Raw genomic sequence first — 26,283 nt, 5'->3', positions numbered from 1 at the left:
CTGCACCAGCTACAAAGAAGAAAACTATCGCAACTGAAAAAACAACAAATATAGGAGTGGAAGTAGAGTAACTTCTGCTTTGAAATCCCAGTTCTGTGCTGTAAAACTTTTAGAATATGGTTGGTTGTAATTAATCTGTGAAAAAATAATCTCCAAAATCTGAAAAGATAGCTCAAAAAATTATTTTAAGGTGTTCATGATGATTAGTCACTGATTGGAGATAACTCTTAAAAATACCCTCTGTATATCTGGTCATAGCTGGTTAATCCTGTTGAATAATTTTATTTTATAATATAGATACATAAAGTGAATTAATAAATTCTTTTTTATACAGGCAAAACCTAATGATAGAAGTTTTATTCATTGTCCACTTTTGGTTTTAATAAATTAAAAAATATACCATTTCAAATCAATATCGGATTATTAATACTAATTATAAAAGGAAGTATTCTGGTATAACTCAGTTGTGTTTCTTTATAAAATAAGACTTATATCGTTTGAGTTTGGAAATTATGAAAATTATTCTGCTTAATGTAAATACTAGACATAAAAATATTTCTATCATTTTCAGTCAGTTGTTTGGCCAGACTATGGCAAAAACACTGAATCTGTTGGGCAACTGTGGCTGGGACTTCTCCGGTTCTACACAGAAGAATTTGATTTTAAAGAGCATGTCATCTGCATTAGGAGAAAAAATCTGCTCACAACTTTCAAGAAGCAGTGGACCTCAAAATATATTGTAATTGAAGGTAAAAGCATATGAAGTATGTGAATATATGAATTTCTTTAATGCCCACTTGAAAATTTTGGTTTTCTCATAAGGCTTATTTATTTTGCTGTTACTAGATTATGAGTTATTTGCTCCTGTTTTGAAATCATCACAAAATTGCAATTCAGTTTTGGTAGTGCTTAAGGAGTTTTTTCCTACTGAAAAGAAGTTGCATAGCAGACTTCATACTTTCCATTATGACAGTAACTGACAGAAAAATAGATTTAAGGAAATGCTTCGGTAAAGCAATTAATTGTAATGCAGTTGAGGTTTTCTCAAAAATACTAAGTTTAGCTGAGCCATATTTACATTACTCATTTAACCCTGTGTATGATTACACTGTTAAGTATTACACTGTGGTCTCTGACAAGAAAATGCAGTGACACATTTTAGAAGTGTTCTGTAAACCATTTTCTGGTCCATTTCACTTTCATGGAAAGAATTTCTATTCTCTTCCTTGCACATTCAGCTTACTCTTTTACAATAATTCAGTTGGTTCACAGCTGGACAGCTGTGATCCTTTGTCCATGGACTTAATTTATTCCCAGTAGATTTGTGAACAGATTGATTTCACTGTCTTAATTCTGCATCTGGAATAGTTGCCTTAGGTTGTTCATATGTATGTATACGTTACTGATCTTGCCCTGGACTTAGTAATGCCTGTCATGTTTTTTCTACAGATCCCTTTGATTTGAACCACAATCTTGGAGCTGGATTGTCAAGAAAAAGTAAGTCTTCTGTTAAAAATTTCGGTTACAAAGTGAAGATCTTGTTTTAGATGTCATTTTACTTTCTGGTTTGATATTTAGATGAGTATTTCAGTTTGTTTTTTTTTTCTTCCCCAGTGACAAATTTTATAATGAAGGCTTTTATCAATGGCAGAAGGGTGTTTGGTACCCCTATAAAAATATTTCCTAAAGAGTACCCATCAAAAATGGTAAGTTCCTTCTAAGAGGAGTATGTGTGTGCTCTTTGGCATATAACTTACTGTTAGCAGGAGTATGGTTACTTTAAACTATTTCTCTTACATTTCCACAGTACTCTAAAAACCTTTATGGGAGTTATTGCTGAATACTGTTTTAATGTTATTTGCATGTAAAATATGTTGGTAAGCAGAATGCTAGTCAAGTCACAGTTTCATTGTACAGATTTACATAGTTTAATCCAGATCAAAAACACCATTTCTTAAAACTGCAGTTTTATAAAAGAGCATGCAGACCTGGTGGTTGGTAGGCTGCCTGTCAAAGAAGAGGTCAGTGGCCAGTTAACTTACTAAGTCTTTCAGGGTTCAGCTGAACACACCAAGTTTATTCTTTTCTGTCATTCTTACTGTTGTTTTAACACTCTACATATCTGTCTTTATTCCCAAGTGTATGGATTTTCATTTTAAATGCATGATTTCTTCTACAGGAGTACTTTTTTGATCCTGAGGTACTAACAGAAGGAGAATTGGCACCAAATGATAGATGCTGCAGAACTTGTGGTAAAATTGGCCATTTCATGAAAGATTGTCCCATGAGACGAAAGTGAGTATAGTATTGGTGTTTGTGTGTAACTTTTTTCCCTTAGGTTTATTTAAGAAAGATTAGAATAGTAATGCTAAAGCAAAACTTGCACATGCTGCAGATTATTTCCTTCACTGCTGAAATTAAGATATATCAGTACCAATTTTGGCAGTGGTGGATGGTATTGCTGCAAAACTGTTTAGCTTAAGGTAGCAATGCTGACTCTGCACTTCATTATATAGGAAAGGAGTAGTCAAAGAGAAAAGCAGAGTTCAATAACTGTGTTCTGTGAAAAGCATTCATGGATGCATTTTATACTTTTTTTATTCAATAGCATCTACTGCCAGAACTCTGCTGCTCCCAGCAAGACACAATTTTATCATGTTCACAGAATCCTGTAATTCATGTCAAAAAGCAAGACAAGAATGCATTATTTTTTGTAAGCACACACATATGAGAACAATGTTCTGTTTTACATCCAAGAGAATGTTTCCTAACCCTGAACAACCACATGTCAAATATTCAACAATTTTCTTTTTGCAACAAATAAATTGGCTATATGGCTTTTGTTGCTCTTCCTGTTATGAAATGTCTAAACTTGAAACTGATCGTTTCATTTTGTTTTCCAGTTTAGACAAACCTCTTTAAAGACTTCATGTCTATAAAATAGCGAAAACTGACAAATAAAAGTTAAAAAGAATGATCTTGAAAAAGCCTTTATGCTCACTTGTAAGATGGATGGCAAAATCTAACGATTGTTTAAAATCTATGTTAAAAGCTGTAACTAAAAATCACCTGTGCTTTTATATAACTAAGTAAAAAAAATACATTGGGTTGAGTGAAGTAACTGTTCTACTCCATATTAGAGAATTGTGAACTTATATTGTTGAGACTATTAATTTGACATTTACTCAACTTCAGCAAATTCAAGTACAGTAGCTGATGATAGTTTGAAATTAAAGATTGCTGAAGGTATTGTGAAATGTCTAAACTACTGTCTCACATGGATTTTTAATTTTGCATTCTAAAGTGAAACACCAGTTCGTTGCACATACTCAGCTATGTTCAACAAAACATTAGAGGGAAAGTAAGTGGGATTATGCATCTAAGAACAGAAATGCCTTAGCAGGTAAAACCACTGATACATTTGAGTCCTCTGTCCATTCATTGCAATAGGGGTGCTGTCTACGGAGTGCAAACTAGTTGTCTATTTTCTGTGGTCTCTTCTTACTTATTCCCCTCAGCATCTGCAGTTGCTGTATAAGAGATGTTAGAGCATATACATGCCCTGGTCTGGTAATGCTCATTTGTGGACTGGATTTGTTTATAATTTTGTCCTTTTAGTTGTTTGTTTGGGTTTTTTTCCTGAACCTGATTGTCCTGGTTTCCTTAACAGTCTGTTGTGGCAACCAGTTCCATAAGAGTTCTGACTGATGTGTAAAGTAATACTTTCTTGTATCTGTTTGAAGCCAATTTCTTTTTAGTCATCCATTAACTTGCTATGTCCCTAATAAAGATGTTAATTAATACTGGTCCAAATGGAGACCTTTAGGAACACCACCCATAGCTAGTCTTCACATGGACACCAGGCTATTGACCACAATGCTTGGAGTGCAGCTATCCAGCCAGTTCCTTATCCAGTGAGTTGTCCATCTGTCAAGTCCATGTCTTTCCATTTTAGAGACAAGGATGTTGTGTGGGACAGTGCTAAATGCTTTGGACAAGTCCAGGTAGATGATATCAGCCACTCTTCCCTTACCCACCAACTCTGTAGCACTACCAAATTTGTCAGGCATGATTTGCCCTTAGTGAAGGTGTGTTGGCTGTCACCATTTGCCTCTCTGTTTTCCATGTGCCTTAGCAACAGGTTCTAGGAGGATCTGCTCCTAGATCTTACCAGGCAGAGGTGAGACTAAACAGCCCCAGGTCTTCCTTTTTGCTTTTATTAAAAAAAAAGAAGCTCACCTTGAAGTTCATGCCATTCTTTTGAAGCTCATGCCATCCTTTTGCCCGTTCATTCTGTTTTGTGAAGTATTTTCAAGTTGCTTGCAATTAGCACTGCATCTCATGACCAGAGGAGCCTAGTAACATTTTCAGACTTGGAGGTTTCACTGATGTCTCCTTCTCTAGGTCATGTATAAAAATGTTAGATGAAACAAGTCTGGCAGTGGTAGCTGTTTCCCCACTGCTAGATCTTTAAGTTACATAGAACATTAGAAGCTTGTCCCAATAGGAGAGACTTTTAGAGTGAATATGCACAGGTTCAGAAGGAAGGAACTGAGTTTTGATCAAATTGTACAAATAGGAAAAAAATAGAACAACAGCCCTGTTTTTTTACACTTAGCTGGCATTTTGCTTCATGTGTCTTTTCTTCCACTGTCTGTGTGGCAGTTTGAGCCACATTAGAAATCCAAAATCCAATTTCCAGGCTCCCCACAATTTATCCCAACACCCAAGAGAGAGAACTTTCAGGCCAGAGGCTTCTATAGGGGAAGGGGGAAGTATATACATTTATTTACACAAATAAATACACTGTACAAACTAAAAGCAACTATATATATATATATTACATTCTATCAGTCCTTTTAAGCCCCTCCCTTTAACTTTAGTCCAGGAAGAGCCTTTCAAGGCTGCTAGGTAATGCAGTCTCTCTCTCGTGGGAGTGTTCTGGGCCCCTGAACACTCCCTACCAACCTTCAGCTGTTTGCTGCAGTCTTTCTCCTCACGAAGTCCAAGAAAGTAGCTTTGAGTCCTTTCTTCTCGGTCTGCTGTGTCATTCTCTCTGTCATACCTCAGTCTCATACCTCGGTTCGTAGGCTGCTGTAACGTAGTTAGTTTATCAATGTATGCATCCTGGAATTTCATTCGTCCTCCGGGTTTTCGGCTGTCCTCTGTTTAGATCACGGCAAAGACATCCTCTGGGCCTCTCTCTCTGGTCCGTCTCCAATTTTGCCTGGGATTCTTCTCCCGAGCGCCGAGCTGTTTCATTATGAGCCCATCCACTTGGCTCTGCTTCAGTGCTGAGCCTCTTCTCCACTATACAGTGGAGGGAAAGAAAAGGCCCCCCTCCACAACTTAACTGCAAAAAGGGGGGGGAAGAGGGCTTGGCTGCAAAGCCCACCTCTCTCCTCTTACCTCAGGTGCTGTGAGTCACATCCCTCACAAACACTCATTCCAAATGCTGCCTCTAACTCTGGCCTAGGCAGAGTTGGGGGCCGCAGGGCTCCCCTTCCCCCTCGGAGGGGGAAAGAAGGAGCCCAGCCACCCCCTGGCCTTCTGGCAGCAGACACCAACAGAAAAAATTGCCAACAGCTTCCAGTGGCTGTGTATATATAATTTTGAGCAGAAGTGAACAAGACAAGTGGTGATTGGCCCTTCAGGGAACACTGCCCTGTCACCCAATCACCTCTGAGCCCCCAACTCTCAGGGGGGCCAATCTCAAACCATGACAGTCTGCAACTTGAGCACCCAGATTTTCAGTAGTGTTTATACTTTTCGAGTTATAATTATTAGAATTTAGGACCGTATTATCTAATTGTAAAGTTAAGTTATTAAATATATGTTACATCAGTGCAGCACTGTTTGGTAAGAGAGTCAAAGGGAAAGGTACATCAATTCATTTTATTTAACCCACTGAAGAACTACTGTTGTCTGTGGACAGCATATGGGTTTTCATTCTGTTTTTTTTTGACTCTGTGTATGAACGTAAGGCCTGTGAACTCTGCAGCATTTCTCTGCTTCTGCAGACTAAGACGGCGTCGTGATTATGAAGGTACACAGAGGTATGCTGAAGTCAAGGAGAAAAGAAGCAAAGAGGACAAAGAAATGCATAATAAATCAACAGAAAAGGAGAGCTCAGTCAAGGAGGGGAAGTTGCATGTATGTACACCTCAGAAGAGGAAACTAGCAAGGGTAGTAGTGGAAACTGGAAGAGAGAAGACTCCCAGGCAATCAGCAGAGAAATGGAAGCACCTGGAAGACAGAGACTTAAGAGAAAAACGTTGTTTTATCTGTGGAAGAGAAGGTCATATTAAAAAGGAATGCCCACACTATAAAGGAGTTGCAGGTATGAAACAGATCAGGCTGAGTAGTTTAAACAGCGCTTATAGGTTTTTGGTAATTTTTTGAGGATTGACTAACAGGTAAGGTTTTTACCTTGAAAGGCATCATGTAAATGCTATCTTTTTTTTTTTTTAATTTAACCTCTTTTCCCCTCATCTTCACCTTTCATTCAGAAATTTGTCGTATCCCAAAGGATCTGGTATGGTTTCCCTTAGCAGATAAGATATTTGTAATGAAAAGGGTATGAGTATCAGGTATGTTGAAATTGCTTCCGGTGTTGTCACAATATATGAGCTTGCTAACATTTCAGATTACAGCTTCTATTCCAGTACATCATAATTGCAACAAAAGCTAGCATTATAGAGCTCTTCACATCACCTAAACCAGAATTATTCCATGTGAACCTGAAGTCAGTATGAAAGTATACAGATTGCTCAGATAGAATACTGAGAATGAAATAAAATAAAGAATATTTCTGCCAATTCACCAGTTGGAGGGATACAGCAGTCCGTCTTACAGATCCTTACTGACAGACCTGAATGAAAAAATGAAATACTTTTGCTTAGCAGTATCTAAGTAATCCTTTAAATAAGTTGGATCATCTGTGTTGTGAAGGAATATCTTTCTAAGATAAAACTGAGGCTTAAGACAATATATAGTACTTGTGGTTAGGTTTAAATTCAGGCTGGAATTACGGATTACTCATTACTTGACCTCTTAAAGGAACAGATAGGAATCTTGTGTATAAACATTTTTTCAAACCAGCTTTTCTCTACTAGCAAAAATATTCTGTCTGGCTTAGGTCAGGAGACCCTTCATAATCAGATGTATTTAGTGAAAGAGGGCATAAGACTGTGTTAAAATACTGGAAGAGGGAGAAAAGTGCTGCAAATATATTCAGAACTGAGAAGGTATTGAGAAGGATTCCTAGTTTGATAGACCACTAGAAGTATTGGATGGACAGAAAAGATGTTTAAAAATTGAAGCCATGCTTCATTCAGCCTCTGACCTTTTGAAGGTGTATGTCAAGTTTAAATTTAACTTCTGAGTTTGTTTGTCTTTGACCTTGTCTTGTTCAGCTTATCTTTCTGCCATTCTGTTTGCCATGATACTGAGTTTGCTAAGGTAGAGAGGAATATGCCTGACTTGTAGTTAATGGTTTTTAGCATTCATCAGAGGGGAACTGTGCTTAGGCTGTACAGTATATATGTCTAAAATAATAAATTCTGGAGTAGGCGTTTTTGTCTGTTACCTGAATTTTGGGCCGACCGGCCAGCCCCGGTAGTGCGCGCGCCCGGCTCTGGGCATGTGTGCCTGGCCCTGGCCCCTGAGAGGGAAAGGGGCGGGGGGGAGCTTCGCCGGCACGGACTGTGCCCTCATGGGAGATGAGAGGGGGAGCCTCGGAGCACACAGAGGAGAAGGACAACTCTAAACCCAGGCAGATGGAGCTCGCTTAGCCCTGTAAGGCCATCCATCTAAGAGAAGGTCACTCTAATTAAACCCATGTCCTGACGACCTCGCTGCCACCATCCAAGCTCGCTCAGCCCTGGCAGATGAACCTTAGGATTAAAGGGTGAGTTCCGTTCCGTGCATACTGCATCTCACCTAAAAAATCCATTGTGCAGGCTTGAAGGCCTTACCCACATTTGCAAAGCCCTGTAGCGACGGGCGAGGGTCGAAACGGCCATCTTCCACAAATGCAGTCACACAAAGATCAAAAGACAAAGGCATATGTACCTGCCTCCAAAGGTGCACCCAAATTAACTCTAGCATGCTGGAACATCAGAACCATGCTCGATTCTGCGGATAGCAGATGTCCTGAGCATCGTTCTGCCCTAATTGCCCATGAACTGGCTCGTCTCAACATCGACATTGTTGCGCTGATTGAAGTTCGTCTCCATGAGGAAGGCAGCCTCAGAGAACATGGTGCTGGTTACACACTCTTTTGGTCAGGTAAACCCAGAACGAAAAGCATCTCTCAGGAGTTGGCTTCATGATTAAAAACTCTATTGTTCCTAAACTCAAAAATCTGCCGACAGGTCATTCTGATCGCATTATCTCCCTACGCCTTCCACTACACAACAAGCAACACATTGTCCTCTTTATTTAGTATTTATGCCCCAACACTCCAAGTGGACCCTGCCGATAAAGATAAATTTTACACTGACCTGCACCGCCTTACTCAAAAGGTTCCTGCAGATGATAAGTTCATTATCCTTGGTGATTTCAACACCAGAGTAGGAAAGAATTTTGAAGCCTGGAGAGGAATATTAGGCAAGCATGGTGTTGGAAACTGCACCGATAATGGTCGACTTCTGCTAGAATTCTGTGCGGAGTAACAGCTCACCATCACTAACACTATCTTTCAGCAGAAAAATAGTCTGAAGACAACCTGGATGCACCCCAGATCTAAGCATTCGCACCTCATTGATTATGTCTTGGTGTGACAGAGAGATGTCTGCGATGTCCATCATACCCGCGTGATGCCTACTGCAGAATGCCAAACAGACCATCGACTTGTGCGCTGTAAACTTAGCTTCCACCTTAAGTTCAAACCTAAAAGGGGCAGTATCCCGAAGAGGAGACTCCAAGTTAACAATCTCCAATCAGCCACAGTGAGAAACAAATTCCAGGCAAACCTTCAGACTAGGCTCAAAAACCATTCCATAGATTCTGCAGATTCCTCTCCTGAAACACTTTGGCACCATATTAAAAACAGCATCCTGCAGACCTCTGAAGAATCCTTAGGGTTCTCCCTCAAGAAGAACAAGGACTGGTTTGATGAAAACAATCAAGAGATCCAGGAATTGCTGAGGAAGAAGAGAACCGCCCACCAAGCACACCTTGCACTGCCATCCTGTCACGTAAGAAAAGCAGCCTTTCGTCTTGCACGCAGCAAGCTCCAACAGTAACTCTGTGGTGGTAGATCAATCTAGCTGAAAAAATACAACTTATGCACAGACACGGGTGGTCACAGAGGATTCTGTGAAGCACTGAAAACAGCATACGGGCCTACATACCAAGCCCAAAGTCCTCTACTCAGCACTGATGGTCAAACACTTCTGACAGATAAAACCTCCATTCTGAATAGATGGTCTGAACACTTTCAGACTCTTTTCAGTACCAACCGTGTAATCCAAGACTCAGCAATTCAGTCCATCACACAACAACCGGTGAAGTATGAATTGGATACTGCCCCCACTTTAGGAGAAACCCTTAAGGCCATAGAGCAGGTGAAAATTGGCAAGGCAGCTGGGGTTGATGGAATTCCAAGTGAAGTCTGGAAACATGGGGGCCTTGCACTGCATGCTAAATTTCACGAGTTTGTAGTGTGCCGTTGGGAACTACATCAGACCTTCGAGATGCAGTCATCATCACCTTATATAAGAAGAAAGGAATTAAATCAGACTGTTCAAATTACCATGGTATTACTCTGCTCTCCATTGCTGGCAAAATCCTGGCAAGAATACTCTTGAACAGACTAATACCTGCTATAGCAGAAAGAATTCTACGTGAAAGCCAATGTGGTTTCAGAGCCAACAGGAGTACCACAGACACGGTATTTGTTCTCAGACAACTGTAAGAGAAGTGTAGGGAACAGAACATAGGACTCTATGTAGCCTTTGTTGACCTCACCAAGGCTTTCGATACTGTGAGCAGAAAAGGTCTATGGCAGATTTTGGAACGCTTAGGTTGTCCCCCCAAGTTCCTTAAAATGATCATCTCACTCCATGAGGATCAGCACGGCCAGGTCAGATATGGCAACACACTTTCTGAGCCCTTTCTAATAACCAGTGGTGTGAAACAAGGCTGCGTTCTTGCACCAACTCTATTCACAGTCTTTTTCAGCTTGATGCTCCAAAGGGCCACGGCAGAGCTCGATGATCAGGACAGTATCTACATACCGTAGTGACGGAAGCCTTTTCAACCTAAGGCAACTGAAGGCCCACACTAAGACCTTAAACCGTGAGCTGCTTTATGCTGATGACGCGGCCCTTGTCGCCCACACAGAAGCAGCTCTGCAGCGTTTAACGTCCTGCTTTGCAGATGCTGCTGAGCTCTTTGGGCTGGAAGTCAGCTTAAAGAAGACAGAAGTCTTCTATCAACCTGCACCTCAGGAAGTCTTCCATCATCCCCATATCACCATTGGAGAATCAGAGCTCAAATCAGTCCAGGAGTTTAATTAATTACCTAGGTAACCTCATCTCCTTGGACAGTAAGATCGACGGAGAGATAGACAACAGGTTAGCAAAGGCATACAGTGCCTTCGGAAAACTCCATAAAAGAGTTTGGCGAAATAAACACCTGAAGAAAAGCACAAAGATCAGTGTTTACAGAGCCATAGTGCCATCTACTCTTTTATAGGGATCCAAATCATGGGTCATCTACCGCCACCACCTGCGACTCCTAGAACGCTTCCATCAACGCTGCCTCCGTACAATCCTAAACATCCACTGGTCAAATTATGTGACTAATACGTCTGTTCTAGAACAAGCAGCAGTTATAAGTATTGAGGCCATGTTGCTGAGAACACAGCTGCGATGGGCAGGGCACGTCTCAAGGATGAAGGACCACCGCCTCCCTAAGATCCTGCTTTATGGTGAACTTGCCACCGGCTGCTGCATGGGAGGAGCCCCGAAGAGGAGATACAAGGACTCCTTGAAACAACATCTCAGCCTTGGCCAGATTGATCATCATAACTGGTCTACTCTGGCCTCCAATCGGGAGGTCTGGAGACACACTATCTTAACACTGCTGATGCTTTTGAGAAAGCACGCAGGATCACTGTAGAGGAGAAAAGACAACACAGAAAGAATCGTGCCCTTCAGAATATACCACCTAAGGAATCTTTCTGCTGTGCCTTTTGCAACCAGACGTGCCTATCTCGTATTGGCCTTTTTAGCCACCAGCGCGCTTGTAACAAATGTGGGTAGAGCCCTTCCCAAATCTTTGTTCACGAAGCCTCGCCATGATGATGATGATGAATTTTGGGAATTTCTATATTTGAATTTGAAAGGAATTGCTATAGGTTGGGCTTTGTCTTTTCTTGCTTGCTTAGTGCCTGAAGTGTTTTCTCTAGTTGAACAAAGTACTATGAACAAATGAACCTGAGAGGCCAGACTTTGCTCTTTGATCTGCTACATTTTGTAAGACTACGGACAATTCACTTATCACCATATCTTCATTCATTCTAAGTTCCCTGGTTCTGAGTGGGTTCCTAACTTAGATGCATGTCACCTATGTCAGTTTTCCATGTTATAAAATTGAGGAAGTTTACACTGTCTTACCTTCTATTTTCTGTGATTCTAGATTGCAAATATTTTGATATTCTTCTCTTATAATATCTGAAATGGAAACTAGTTTCAAATTAGCAACTCATTGTTATGACTTTTTCAGGTGGCTCAAAACCAGAAGTGTTGTGTGGATCCCCTTCTTTGCCCAGTGCTGTCAAACATGCTGGTAGATTAAATCAGGTAAACACCAAGTGTCCCTTTTGTTTGATCTTTTATTTTTTATACAGTTTAAAGTCCATATAAAGTAATTAAGAATGACTTTCAGGGAAAACCTTTTATGTTATGGAATGACATATTTCAATTTTGTTGATGTGTGTATGTTTTTTATAGGGAGTGCTTATACATGAAGAAAAAAAGAAACAAAAAGGAAAAGTGTTTTTGAGTCCCCAGTCAGGTTTGTATCTCTTCATTTCAGTTTAGAAACTGTGTAAAAGCAGTGTGGCCAGCAGGTTGAGGCCAGTGCTCCGCTCTGGTGAGAACCCACCTGGAGCACTGCATCCAGCTCTGGGGTCCCCAGCACAGGAAGGACATCAACCTGTTGAAGCAAGTCCGGAAGAGGGACACAACAATGATTAGAGGGATGGAGCACCTTTCTTATGGACAGGCTGAGTAGGTTGGGGTTGTTCAGCCTGGAGAAGAGAAGGCTCCAGGAAAACTTTATTTTGGCCTTTCAGTTATGGAAAGGGGCCTGTAAGAAAGGTGGGGACAAACTTTTTAGCAGGAACTGTTGCGATAGGACATGGGGTAACAGTTTAAAACTGAGAGTCAACTTTAAGATCAAATTAAAGGAAGAAGTTCTTCACAATGAGGGTGGTAAAACACTGGCACAGGTTGCCCAGAGAGGTGGTGGATGCCGCATCCCCGGGAACATCCAAAGTCAAGTTGGGTGTGGCTCTGAGCAACCTGATCTAGTTAAAGATGTCCCTGCTTATGGTAGGGCAGTTGGACTAGATGACCTTTAGAGGTCCCTTCCAACTCAAACTATTCTATAATTACATGATTCTCCATCACTCCATATGGGAACTCTGCCTAATTTGCTGAACATAGTGGCAGTCTGGATAGATTGAAGACAGCCTTTTTTTTCAGCTGGAAACGTACAATTTTTAAGTTTTGTTCTGGAAGCAAAACTTTGGCATAAAAATTCTGTGCACTTATTTCATTGTGAAGGATATGGTGGGATTTTATCAATATCTCTCTCCTGTTTTGGCACAGATGGGTTCTTCAGTTGTTCAGGGACAAAACATGGAGTGCTTTCTTGGGCATCTTCCTCAGAGTAATTGTCTAGAATTATACATGATAAAATAACTTAGGAGAGACAATCAAACCACATCCTTGGTCTGAGCTGCCAAAATGCAAACAAGTTAGAATTACATTTAAAAGTAGTAGTGAGATTGTATTATAAAGGCCTTTATGTATTCTTTCTGGATCAGAGATGTTTTGCTTCAGATGCACAATTACAAATGTAGCTTCCTTACAGTAATTTCACATACTTATTAACAGGTACAATGAAGATTTTAAAAACAACAGGTTTTCTTCAATTATTTTGAGTTTCTAGGACAACTCTGCAAACCTTTTAGCAACTTGGGTTTATAATACACAAATCTCTACTCAGGCAGCTGAAGGGAGACCTAATTAGTTTTCCAAAGATTGTAAGGACTTTACTGCAATTAACTATCTCAAATTATCCGTTTTGTTGGCAAGACACAGTGGTTTTTGTCTTCACTGCAAGGCCTTTTCAAATCTATGTTTGGGGATTTTTAACACAAAGTGATCTGTCATTAGGTGTTTAGTTGAAAAAAATGCTGATTTTCAGTTTTGTATTTTAATATTTCTTACTGTCCTTCAGCAGGTAATGATCTAAAATTGATCTGTGTGTCCTTTCATTATAGTTTGACTTAACAGTAATTTTCTCCTTTCTGATTCTTTCAGTTGGTTTATGCCTTGTCTTTTTTAAAAAAAGAAAGAAAGAAAAAAACAATACCTTTAAAGTGTGATGCTTTCTTCCTCCCAATCTTAGGCAGCCTTTCCAATAAATACATGACTCAGGGAAAAGCCTCACAGAAGAGGACCCAACAGGAATCATGAGGGTTATTAAGCACTGGTAAATTGCAATACAGGCCCATCATTCATTTAAAAGAAATGTCCTTGGCTAAAGCATCTGGATTCACAGGACAGCAGCACAGACAACATTCAACTTAAGTTTTATTTTAGATTGCTAGTACAAGCAACTGTGGATACTAATATGGAACCCTGCTCTTAAATAGATTGTTTAAACATTTTAATAGAAAGCCATGATGTTTTGTATTTGTTTACTAGGTAAATCATCTAGAAAAGGGCAGGTACTAAAAATGAACTGTTTTCAAGGTTTTGTTGTTCCACCTGACCATCTTAAACTGCACTAAAATTGTGTGCAAGCCAAATAAATTATATTTTCTTCAAAAATTAATTTTTTTGAAGGAGCAAATTATATTTATTAATGTTAATTGTTTACTGAATCCTTGTGTAAGTGTTTGAAATGTTTGTAGATTGGTACATTATCTTTAATTTCTGTAGAGAACTGAAAACATAGACACTAGTAAACATACGTAAAACAATCCCTGACTAAGGAGTGCCACTGAGATTTTGTGAGGTTTTTTTGTGTTCTGTGACTTCATGGGAGTTCATTTGCTGCTGTGCTTGTGTTCAAGAAGAAAAAAAGACTAAGAAACAGGTCTGTCCTGTTTTGTTGCTGCTAAGAATCTTTTTCAAGGCCTTGGGGATACAGAAAAAGGAATAGAAGTATTTTAAGGAATAGAGGTATTATATTTCACAAATGGGGAAAAACACACACCCGTTTTCATAGAATGGGAAGAGAATCCTTGTACCAGTCAAGAATTTACATTCATTAGTAGTATGAACTTGAGCTTTACTTGAAGTCCTTCCAGAGCTGGTAATGTACCATTTTATCTTGTTCAGGAAAGAATAAATTACATGTTAAAATGGAAACCACTGTTAATTTATGAATCTGAAATAAATTTTAAAAAAAAATCAGATTTAAGATCTTGTAATTTTTCTTAGGTTGTAGTTTTCAATGTTCTTAACATAAATGTAGAATTAATGATGAGTTATTAGAATTATCTTGTTTTAGAAATATCATGTTCAATTTTTTTTCCTGGTCCATCTATTTTTATTAAAGTTGAAAACTAGAATTGCCAAAGTGGTCTTAAGGAACTGGGATCCTTACTCATGCTTTGGTTTTCATCCATCTGAAGTCAGCTATCTGTGAACTTCTAGATGTGCTACTTTCACAAAGAATTTGTTCTGTGTACTTTTCTAAACATATTTTCAAGCAAAATATTAGCCAGCAACAAAGAGAAAATAATTCCAACTTTGTCTTCTATAGCATATTTCATCATCTGAAATAAAGCCAGTTCTTCCCTCAAAAATAAATTAATTATTGTAGTTTTTCATTCATATATATATAAAAAAGGCTGACATGAATTCTGTGTGCTTTATTTAACCCTCTGTTCAGAGTTTCAGTTTTGCTGATGAGAATGAATTGTGTAAACCTCTAGGGGACTATGGCTTAATCTCAAAGAAGTTATTTTCAAAAGAAAAACATAATCAGATTTATGTATACTCACCCTTTTCTCTTTGTGATACTGTGTAGTTCAGTGGTGACATTTTCAACGTGAAATTTCTAAATTTGCATCTGGATAAAAACTCATTCCGCAGATCCACAAGTCTTCTCATTTGAAGATGCTGTTTCCTTATGCAACTACTAATTCTATATAGTTACTAATCTCATAGCCCTGAAGTGAAATGCCCAAACTTGGGATATATATTACAGACGTTAAACTATTAAGCAATCCTTTGTTTGCTTAAAAAGTTTTTAAATACCACAGTCATAATTTACAGGGTGTGTGACATAGAAGAAACGCACTTGAGGAGGCATAGTATATATATCTGCTGGATTAAGTTGTAAAGTATAGGAGATTGATTGAAAATTAAAATTGGAGACCTGTAAGTTCTTCATAACAATTGACATACAAGATACCCTGTTTGCCTTATGAGAGTATGTTCTCAAGGGAGCAACTTTGCACATAGACACACTGCATTAGTAAAAAGTTTCTAGAAAAGGAATTATATTAAAAGTAACAGTAATAATAGTTTACAACTAAATTCATACTAATAAAATGTAGTAATGAATACTAATAAACAAATAGTTTTAGAAGACCTCTTTTGAGCCATGTGCATACTCTGTCCCTTTATGCCTGCATGGTAGACTGTGAATGATTATATTGGGTTTGGCTGAGCTGGAGTTCATTTCCCCTCAGTAGCCCTCACAGTGCTGTGCTTTGCATTGGTAGCTAGAAGGGTATTGATAACACACCATTGTTTTGGCTACTGCTGAGCACAGCATCAGCACTGTAACATTCCTTCCTTGATTGAGGGCAAGATCCTGGGAGGGGACCCAAGTAGGCCAGCTGACCCAAACTAACAAAAAGGGATATTCCATACCCTATGACGTCAGCTCAGACATAAAAGCTAAGGCACAGAGCAGGAAGGCAGGCATTCATTGTCTCCAATGGCTGCCTGCTGAGGAACCATCATGCGTCCTGAAGCCCTGCTGCTCCAGAGTGGCCAACCATTGCTGCTGATGGGAAGCAGAGAAAAAACCCTGCTATCTTTTGCTTCGCTTCGCTTTTGCGTGCGTAAGCTTACGCTTTGCTTTTTGCTTTAAATAAACTGCCTTATCCTAACCCAAAGTGCACACAGAGGTATCTTCACTACAGCTGATATGTCAGCATTACGTGATTATTAATTTTTGTTCTCTGCATTCCTGTTACATATTCATGACATTTCCCAACACTTATTAGTGTATATATATATATATATATCCTTATAAGATCTCTGAGTGGCTTCACCAGGGGTTTGGTGATCATTCCTGTCTGGAGCCCCCAAAGTTCTAAGTGACTGCCTTATGAACATCTTTAAGACAATACTCTGGTTACAGAGTCAACGGGTGTTGCCCACCTGGCTGTTTTGGTTCCATTCTTTTATTGTTTCTTTACTTTGCTTACCTAGTTTCTTTAAATTGCTTGGCTCAGCTATAGGTAATTTTCCATGGTACATTCTCTTGCAAACAGTACTAGTCCTGTTACACCTCAAAACTCTAGTATCAGGACTAAACAGTGTGTGGAGCAGAACGGAGACACTGTAAGCCATGCTCCCTTGCACAGGAGGGAATTTGGTGGTACTTTCCAGCTTATAAGCTGCACAGCAGCTGAAACCAAGGGAGATAAAGGAAGACATCCCACTGTTGAATCAGCAACCATGGTGAAATCATTTTCCTTGGACTGATGCATTTCCCATCCCAAGGTTATCTCAGGTACTAACTGAGATATCCACTGCCAGGGTATGACCACTGCTCACTGAGTAAGATGTATGATTGGAGTCACTCAAGCTCTACCTAAACATAAGGAAATAATACAAAAGTGAGTTAAGAATAGGGGGAAATTAGGGAAGACTCCATTGTAACTTCTGGGGTCAGACAACAGGCTGAACCTTTTTTCTCTCCCATGGGGTTGTCTATCAGGTAAGAACAGTGTTCTATGCACACTGAATTACTATCTTCAGCTAGCTTTTCTTTGGGATTAGAGCTTGTTAATAGGTTGCTTTGAATTACTACATTGCTTTGAATACGTTTTTGCAGTCAGATATCCCCAGCAACCAGTGAAACTTGCCCTGTTAGAATCCTGGGCTGCATCAAAAGCAGCATAGCCAGCAGGTTGAGGGAGATGATCCTGCCGCTCTGCTCTTCTCTGGTGAGACCTCACCTGGAGTGCTGTGTACAGTTCTGGTGTCCCCAGCTTAAGAAGAGCATGGAATTGTTGGAGCAAGTCCAGAGAAGGGCAATGAAGTTAGTAAGAGTACTGGAGCACCTCCCTTTCCAAGATAGGCTGAGAAAGTCGGGGCTGTTCAGCCTGGAGAAGAGAAGGCTGTGTGGAGAACCGAGTGACCTTCCAGTATCTAAAGGAAGTTTACAGGGAAGCCAGAGAGGGACTCTTTGTCAGGAACTGTAGCGATAGAACAAGGGGGGAAATTTAGGTTAGATATTAGGAAGAAATTCTTTACTGTGAAGTTGGTGAAACACTGGGACAGGCTGCCCAGGCAGGTTGCAGATGTTTCCACTCTGGCAGTGTTCAAAGCCAGGCTGGATAAGGCCTTCAGCAACCTGGTCTAGTGGATGGTGTCCTTGCCCATAACAGGGGGCTGGATTATCTTTAAGATCCATTCCAACCCCTTAATGTTCTATATCAATAAAGATTGTTATTCCGTAACCAGTTACCGTGAGTCCTTCAGGGGCGCTGACAGACTAATAAAACATTAAAGGATTCGAGAAAGACCTTCCCTTTCCACGTGACACCCGAACAGCTGTTTCCGCTGCGCCCTCCAAGGGTGTACTCTAAAGAGCAACGCGTCCGACCCGCCAGGCCCTTTTATCGCTGCGTGCAGCCCCGCCGCCTGCGGGGCCCCGCCCGGGGCCGCGGGCGGAGCCGCCGCTCGTTAGAGCCGGGTCCGGCGGGGCGGTGCCGTGCGCGGTGGCGTCAGTGCGGGCGGGCGGCGCTGCTCATGGCCGAGAGTGGTGCGCCATGGCGTCGTCCGTGGTGCGCGCCACGGTGCGCGCCGTCAGCAAGCGCAGGATCCAGGCGACCCGCGCCGCCCTCACCCTGGTTAGTGCCGCCGGTGGGCAGCGGGCAGGACCCGGAGCCGAGGCTCCTCACGGGTGCTAGAGCTGCGCCACGGCCTCCTGCCCCCAGCCCGGGGAGGGCGGCCGCCCCTGGCGACAGCGGGTGGGGACAGGGACGGGACGAGGACGGGGCCGGGCCGCCCCGCCAGGCTGTGCCCGCTTGGGCGGGCAGCGCCGGGCCGGGATCGGCGGGGCCGAAGCCCCCGCGGGGCGACTGCGGCGGGCGATGCTCGGAGGAGAGCGCTGCGAGCGGCCTGAGGGGGCTGTCCTTCCTCCTCCCGAGTTCAGAGGCTGCTTCTCCTCGCTAATCCCGCTGGGAGAAGGTCCCGCGCGCCGGCTGGGGAACCGCAGAGTCCCAGGGCAGCACCAGAGCGGCCCTTCATGCACGGGGCCTTGTTGCACAGGCACCCCAGGAAGTGTATTTTGTGCATTTATTTAAAATTTTTTAAAAAAGGAAATGCATTACCTACCAAAGCTGACGAAGAGGTTGTTAACACGAAGGCTTTATATCTGTTGTTAATAATAAAGGAAGTGCACTCTGTACTACCGGTCGTACTGGGGAGGCTACACTTGAAAAGTTGGTGTTCAGTCATAGGTTGGACTCGATGATCTCAGAGGTCTTTTCCAGCCTAATTGATCGTGAGAGGGGTCAGTGCAGAGGAAAGTATAGTCAGTTCCCTGCAGGAGCAGGGGCAGATCGTGTGCACACAGTTCAGTCGTTTGTCAGAGCAGGTAGTTCCTTTTCAGTAGTGGTTCTATAACAAACGAAGAGTGGTAGCAGTAATTAGAAAAAATTTTCTACTGCAAGGCTGTTTGTGGTTTGCTTTGTATGTTTAAGCCAGCTCAGTGTAAGAACTTCATCTTACTAATGCTTTTGCTTTTCTCAGTGTCTTAAAAACTTGTAGGTGTGTAATGGAAATTTTAATGTTTGTGTTGCATTCTTTAATTTCTGCAACAACTAGATCTGCATGAACAGTGAATTTTATCTGCTGTAAAGTCACCCTCTAGGATAATGGGAACAGAGAAGTAGGCCATAAGCCCTCCTGTGCCTAATTGAAAAGCTTTGCAGGTGCTGGTGGATGAGAAGCTGGACATGACCCAGCAATGTGCACTTGCAGACCAGAAAGTCAGTCATATCCTGGGCTCATCAAAAGCAGTGTGGCCAGCAGGGTGAAAGAGATGATTCTGCCCTTCTACTCTGCTCTGGTGAGACCCCACCTAAGTACTGCATTCAGCTCTAATGCCCCCAACACAAAACAGACATGGAACTGTTGGAGCAAGTCCAGAGGAGGCCACGAAGTTGATAACGGGAGCGGAGCACCTCCCCTACCAACACAGAAAGTTGGGGCTGTTCTGCCTGGAGAAGAGAAGGTTACAGGCAGACCTCATGGCAACCTTCCAGTATCCAGAGGGGGCCTGCAGGGAAGCCAGAGAGGGACTCTTTGTTAGGAACTATACAAGGAGTAGTGAGTTCAGACTGAAAGAGGGAAATTTAGATTTATGGAAGAAATTCTTCCCTGTGAGGGTGTTGAGGCACTGGAAGAGATTGCCTAGTGAAGCTGTGAATGCTCCATCCCTGGCAATGTTCAAGACCACATTGAATGGGGCATTGAGTGGCCTGGTCTAGTGGAAGATTCCCTGCACACAGCAGGTGGGTTGGAACAAGGTGATCTTTAAGGTCCCTTCCAACCCAAACCATTCTATGATTCTGACAACCAAACCCCCTACTTTTAAGCACTGCGGTTCTTGAGGTGGGTGAGGAGGCGAGTGAAGAGTTATTGTGTTCTATATGGATTAGTTTCAACAGACATCTGTTTTACAGTAGAGTGTGTATCTTCAGAACAGGCATCAGTTTCAAGTAGAACACAGAATAGTCAATACTGATAGGTGGCTGATGCTGAAGGGGGACTTTGCAGATAGAAGACAAATGTAAACTAAGAAAATCTGAGTACATGGAGTTGGAATAAATTTTTTTTACAGTGAAATTAAGTACACTGCACACTTTAATACATGCAAACATGGCAAATAAACAAACAGGAAAATTTCAAATTTATGTGTGTGGTTCTGTCTTTCAGACCCCATCTGCTGTCCAGAAGATAAAAGAGCTTCTGAAAGATAAACCTGAGCATGTAAGTACAGATAGACTGGGTCAGTCTATACATTGTGCTAAGGTATTAGCACAGCTCAGCTCATGATTGCAAACGATTTCTGGCTAACTTAGAAGTTTGAAATAAACACTGAGGTGTTCAGTAGTGATATTGACATCTTTTTTTTGGAGGGGAATGCATAAGAATGTTTCTCTGTCAAGCTTCATTTTGTTATAAAATGAAATGCAGGAATGAAATAAAATGCAGGAAATAACGGACTGTAATGACACTTCACTGTACCGTTACTGTTGAGATTAAAAAAACTGAAGAAGTTTTAAGCTTCAGATATTTTTGAGCTACATTTTAATGAAGCCTTTTAGTATGGCATAGTGGTGACTTCTAGAGGGGAAAGAGGTCTTCAGCTGTTGATATTAAGAAGTAATTTAATTTCTTTTAGAAATTCTCACTGTGAAGTATGCAATAATAAAGTTATATTCATACACATTAGAAAACATCTAATTCTTAGGAAACCTGCCAGACAATGTATTTTTCATTGACTAACTAATTGAGCTTGTCATCTTTTCTTCTTCGGCAAAAGACACACAGAGTCTTCCTTTATAGCCATTGTAAAAAAAAGCATTAGATTTTCTTTACTGTAATTATTACTGTTACAAGAAGAATTATTTCTCTTTTCTCTTTCCTACAAGACCCATTGTTTGTTTGGCTTCCTGCACATCTGCAACTCATTAGACTATTTGTTCTAATGTTTTTAACCATCCTAAGGAAGCCTTGGGCCTGCAAGTGACGTGGTCAGTCATTCCCTTGCTACGAGTGGTGTTCACATTTTCCAGCCCATTACTGGTAGCAGTTCCTGTAGAGAAAGGTATTTAGTCTGAAAGGATCAGATGTAGTTTGTCTGAGAGCCCATTTGATGGCAGGTGATATGTTTTGATACATTTTTATCATAACATTGATTACAGAGATAGATAATAAAAGTTGCCTCTTCAGTTATGAAGCATTGGTGTGTGGAAGGTGATACAGATATTTCTGAAAGATTGCTGTGCACAAATAGTTTTCGATTTCATTAAAACCTTTTCTCAGCACTTGCCTTACAGATATGCTCTTTTTGTCAGACTTGTTGAATGCTGTGTTACAAACATTGACTAGGTTAGCTTTTAAGGTCAATTAAAACAGTAAGCAAATATACATACTTGAAGGGATTGCTTTTTAGGTGAAACTGGCAATAAAGGTAATGACAAAATCAAAGTAAGTTTTTTCAGAACTTCAGTTTGAAGTAAATTTTCTGATGGTGTCATTACAAGAGTTCTGTGAAAATCTATTAACTGCCCTTATCTGGTCTCACAGCTTTATAATTATGTTACCATCAATAATCTTTACATAGTACCTGATTTAGCATGTGAGTAAACTTCAAGTCACAAAAATGCTGTCTTTGAAATTTGACTGTCTTTGTGAGACCTGTTACCTACAAGGATGCAAACAATGTGTTATTTCAAAACTTTAACATCCTTTAAGGCTTGATCCACAGCAGCGTCTGATGTTTTCTTTTACCTTGGCAGTCAAATTTGTAAAAGGAAAAACATGTTACCTCTTAATCTGTTAAGGTAATTCACTTCTGTATTAAGGCAGTGAAGAATAATAAATGTCAGCATTTTGTTGTTCTGCATACTTTTTAACTTGATGTTCCACAATAGGTTTTAAAAGAGAAGTCATGCATGTGGTGGTGGCTTTTTGTTGTCTTTTTTTTTTAGGTGGGTGTGAAAGTCGGTGTTCGTACAAGGGGATGCAATGGACTTTCTTACACGTTAGAATATACAAAATCAAAAGGAGACTCTGATGAAGAAGTAGTTCAAGATGGTGAGTTTCTGGTGCAGCAGAAAAACATTTGGTGGTGGTGGAGGCAAAAACTAGTCATTCTGAGAGAAGAACATTTGTTTTTTCAAAGTTTTGGGTCATCTTGTTGGATTCACAGACTTTAAGAAGGGTGTGAAATGGTTTACTGTTTGTAATGCATGGGAATTGTGTACTGAAACTGAGATTTATTCACAGGTTCTACAGCTTATTTTACTCAGTATCATTATTTTTTGTCCCCCGTCACAATACAGTCATGCATGTCCACACACAAGTAACGGTTCTAGACTGTTGCCAAACTTCTGTAGGTAGAGTGAAAACAGTGATGAAATTAGACCAGGGAAACCAAGTTATACTGGTAGTCTTCTTATTTACCTCCTTTTTTTTTAATCACCTGGCAAAAGAGAATTTCAAAGTGAATGATGGTTTTGCTGTATGTAATTCCTTTTTTTTTCTGTTGTCTTCAAGGGGTTAGAGTGTTTATTGAGAAGAAGGCACAGCTGACACTTCTAGGAACTGAAATGGACTATGTAGAAGATAAGCTGTCCAGTGAATTTGTTTTCAATAATCCAAACATCAAAGGAACATGTGGCTGTGGAGAAAGCTTTAACATCTGAAATCTCAGGACTACTTCTTTGACTTTGAACAGCCCAAAACACGTACTATTATGATGTTCGGAAGCAGATGTGTTTCCTTCAGGTTCGTAGCCTGTATAAAGTGGGGATACTATTAAGAAAAATAAATAATTTTGAAAATGTAAGTTGTGTGGTAAATTCCACCACTGATGTAATTATTCTGTAATTTGTGATGAGTTGGGATCTAAAAGGTAAGAACAGTAAGTGCTGCAAGTAACATCTCTGTACTTCCACTTGCCAAGGAAATAAAATCTCACTGTTCTTTTCCTTTGTCATTTTCTTTGTCCATCCTACTCATGCTTGCCCATCCAAAACCCATTTGAGAGAATACACTGTGTTCTGCTTTGATTTGAAGAAAACAAATGAACAAAAAAACCCAAGCATTTGTGTATGTGTGTTTATAGAAATTTATGTATACAAGCACGCAGTCCTTGCTTGCTTTATAGTTTTCTGATGCTTTCATCCTTTTACGGGTGCATTTCTGATGGTTTATTTGCCCTTAAATCCAGGGAAATAGAAGTGTTGTTCATGTATTAATATAGTGGTTACACTGCTTGTAGAAATGCTTTGAAGAGGGCTAGCCTAAATTTAGTTCTTTTCCTTTCCTTCTTGAAGGCACAGTCTCTGCTGTACTTGGTCATTTTCAAAACATGAAAAATTTAGGCACTGGAGTACTAAACCACGGTACACGTGGGCCTTGTTTTTCACACTTCTGTTGTTTGTCGTTCCTCAATGAAATTGCAAAGTTGGTAAAACAGCTTCCACATTCTGATTCCCCATGTTCACAAGATGTGCTCTGTGTGTGCACCAAAAGCTATGAATGCTTTTTTTGACAGACAAATTTTAGATTTCTCATTACTTTTTTTTTCTTTTGTAGTCATGCCTGCTACTAATTTTATTACAGTCTGAACTCTTCTTTGTAACTCTCTAGGTATAGGATTTTTTCGCCAAAGCTTATGGTAACTTCTGTTTAACTCTTGTCTTGAGGTTAACTTGGTAACGGGAGAAAATGTGTTTATAATTTTTAAAAAATTAGTAGTTCATAATAGTTTTAATCTAGACAGTAATTAAAATAGTGCAAGAGGCCATTTTTCTTGAAAGGAATTTAAATGTACTTAATCAGAATTTGTTTTTTTTAAACAAGTGTTTATCAAGCTTATACAGTTTTCAGCGCTTCTTTGCTGGTGCTGAGGTCGAAGTGTAAATATCTCTCCAGACGTTCCCAAAACCTGTTATGAGAGAGGAACTGTTCTGCCCATCTATGTCCTGATTATCCAAAGATGACATTGTGCAGCTAAGCTGCTCACTTGTGCATGAAAGATAACATCTGCCTGGGCAACTGATTGGAACAGGTGGTGAAACGGGTGCAAATAAAAAGTAGGAGGCAACAGAGATCTTGCAGTCAAGAACAAGAAGGTGTTGAGATGGGAGTGAACTGAGACTATTAAGGCTGCATGTTGACAATCTGGAGGTCATCTTGATCTGGACAGTTGTGCCCATATGCCTGGCACCAACTGCTGTAGATGTAGAATTGCAGCTATAGTTTGGTTCTTCCCTCTATACTTTCCCCAGGCCAGAGGGAAGAATAAAAATTGAAAAATGAAATAATGCTTCATCTGCTTTCTGTAGTGCACCAGAACAGAAAGTCAGAATTACCTATAGTCTAACACTAAATACTTGAATTTTGGTTGTATGTCACCTTTTGAAATAAAACACTGTTTCCTTCAATAGTCAAGTGTTCTACACAGTTACTTTATGTAGTAATTCAGACATTACTAGTAATATACTGGCTAAGTGCTTCTGTAGTGCTGTAAGTCTTTCAGTCTTGCCAAACAAAAGCATAACATAGCTGCATTACACCTAAAACTCCAATCTAAGGGCATTTCTTCAAATTGCATTTCTCTGCTTCTTGCTAGAAATAAGACTTCAAATGTGGTAACACTGGTGGTTGCTAAGAGTGCTGGTACTTACTCATTTAACTTGTTTTGGGGTGGGGAAGATTGGTTTGAGGTTTATTTTAAACCTGTGGCATGTATAGCAATCCTTTTCATGTGTTTGTGTGTATGCCCTGAGTGAAAGTTTGCACTTTTATATTCCCATGAAATAATTATCTATGTTGTCACCTTACTAAGACAACTAATGCACAATGTGTTAAACTTCTGCTAAAGTGCTAATTACAGTTGCATATGAACATAATTTTGTCGATTGGTCTATTATAATTTTATGCAACTATATATGTAAAGTCCACAATTATAATAAATATTGCCTGTTGATAACCATGAAATATTCCTATCTTGAACAAATTTTTAAAGTAATAAAGCATGGGGAGAGAACAGGTTTGTGTGCTGGGATTACAAAGTAGATGCAATACTATTGTTACCTGAGTTAATATTTCTCAAAAATATTAAACATTTCCAGATACTATTATATTCCACCATTGAAAAAGCATAGAAACATATGGGGGGAAAAAATTAGTTAACTACGTATGTGAGGTACTTACACATACCCAGAAGGGTGAGTAAATGCACAGACTTCTATTAAACTTCACAACACAGCGTTCTCGGGGTAAAAATTCTGGCAGGCAAGATCAATATGTTTTGAAGGCTTTTATGTACCTGAAAGTCATTGTGGTATGTTTTAATGCAGGATAATGATGTTGACCAAAGTAACTGTTGACATAAAACTTTTTCTTAACTGGTGAGATAGTCTGAGTGTGAGAGTCAAAGGGCATTCCTGGCCATTCCACTTAAGCGCTGTACCATGGCACTAATATGCTATAGTGTACGATGCTCATGACACACTTGGGGTTTTCTCTTAGGTGTGGTCTTTCCATGTCTAAAGTTGGGTTTCCTTTTCCTGTTACTTGAAGATTCTGTACAGTAGAAGGTGAAGTAATAAATTCTGGAAAAATGTGAAAGATCATTGATACAATTGCATACTCATGATGCTGGAGAGAGAGAGACAAATCCTTCATCCGGTCAGAAGCCTGGAAAGGCAACAGTTACTTTTCTGTTGGAGCTCTTACAGAACCTGCAGAAACAACTTGCTTGCATGACGAGGTCAGTATCCCTGTTTTTATAGCTCTTTTTGAACGGCTCAAGAAGACTTGTTTATGAAAACATTGAACAGTTCAATATGCAAGTCATCTGCACAACAGGTAATGGGACAAAAAGAATAGGAACTATAAAACAAGTAAGATGCAGGAAATGAGACTGATTTTTTCATGTAAAAGAAACATAACTTTTTTTTTAGTTAAATCCTATATTCTGTAGGTTGCTACTGTTGGGTTTTGGGTTTAGTTTTCTCTTTTTATTGTAATTACTATTCTT

At 40.1% G+C, this 26,283-nt stretch overlaps 2 protein-coding genes across 6 annotated transcripts in view; both read left to right on the top strand.

Moving 5' to 3' along the window:
• Positions 1-14,667, top strand: part of TUT7 (terminal uridylyl transferase 7) — a 38,927-nt gene extending 24,260 nt beyond the window's left edge. For all 4 annotated transcript variants that reach the window (XM_027670759.1, XM_027670761.1, XM_027670760.1 and 1 more), the window contains exons 22-29: positions 572-749; positions 1,450-1,497; positions 1,615-1,706; positions 2,180-2,295; positions 6,021-6,340; positions 11,734-11,810; positions 11,961-12,024; positions 13,648-14,667. In XM_027670759.1, the coding sequence (XP_027526560.1) occupies positions 572-749; positions 1,450-1,497; positions 1,615-1,706; positions 2,180-2,295; positions 6,021-6,340; positions 11,734-11,810; positions 11,961-12,024; positions 13,648-13,715 (963 nt within the window). In that variant the 3' untranslated portion in view covers positions 13,716-14,667. The remainder of the gene's footprint in view (positions 1-571; positions 750-1,449; positions 1,498-1,614; positions 1,707-2,179; positions 2,296-6,020; positions 6,341-11,733; positions 11,811-11,960; positions 12,025-13,647) is intronic.
• A 3,499-nt stretch (positions 14,668-18,166) lies between these two features.
• ISCA1 (iron-sulfur cluster assembly 1) lies at positions 18,167-23,330 on the top strand. 2 transcript variants are annotated; one of them, XM_027670787.1, is made up of 4 exons: positions 18,167-18,346; positions 20,439-20,492; positions 22,220-22,325; positions 22,788-23,330. In XM_027670787.1, the coding sequence occupies exons 1-4, from the start codon at positions 18,266-18,268 to the stop codon at positions 22,934-22,936; spliced, it is 390 nt and encodes a 129-aa protein (XP_027526588.1). In that variant the 5' UTR covers positions 18,167-18,265; the 3' UTR covers positions 22,937-23,330. The 2 variants fall into 2 exon arrangements, with proteins under 2 accessions (XP_027526588.1, XP_027526587.1); XM_027670786.1 differs by lacking the exon at positions 18,167-18,346 and adding an exon at positions 19,453-19,569.
• The last annotated feature ends 2,953 nt before the right edge of the window (positions 23,331-26,283 follow it).

This window comes from Neopelma chrysocephalum, unplaced genomic scaffold (genome assembly GCF_003984885.1).
Source record: "Neopelma chrysocephalum unplaced genomic scaffold, ASM398488v2 Primary Assembly neopelma1_96936, whole genome shotgun sequence".
In the NCBI taxonomy this organism is placed as follows: Eukaryota; Metazoa; Chordata; class Aves; order Passeriformes; family Pipridae; genus Neopelma; species Neopelma chrysocephalum.
Note: the sequence above shows the minus strand (reverse complement) of the source record. Positions and strands in the feature narration are given on the sequence as shown.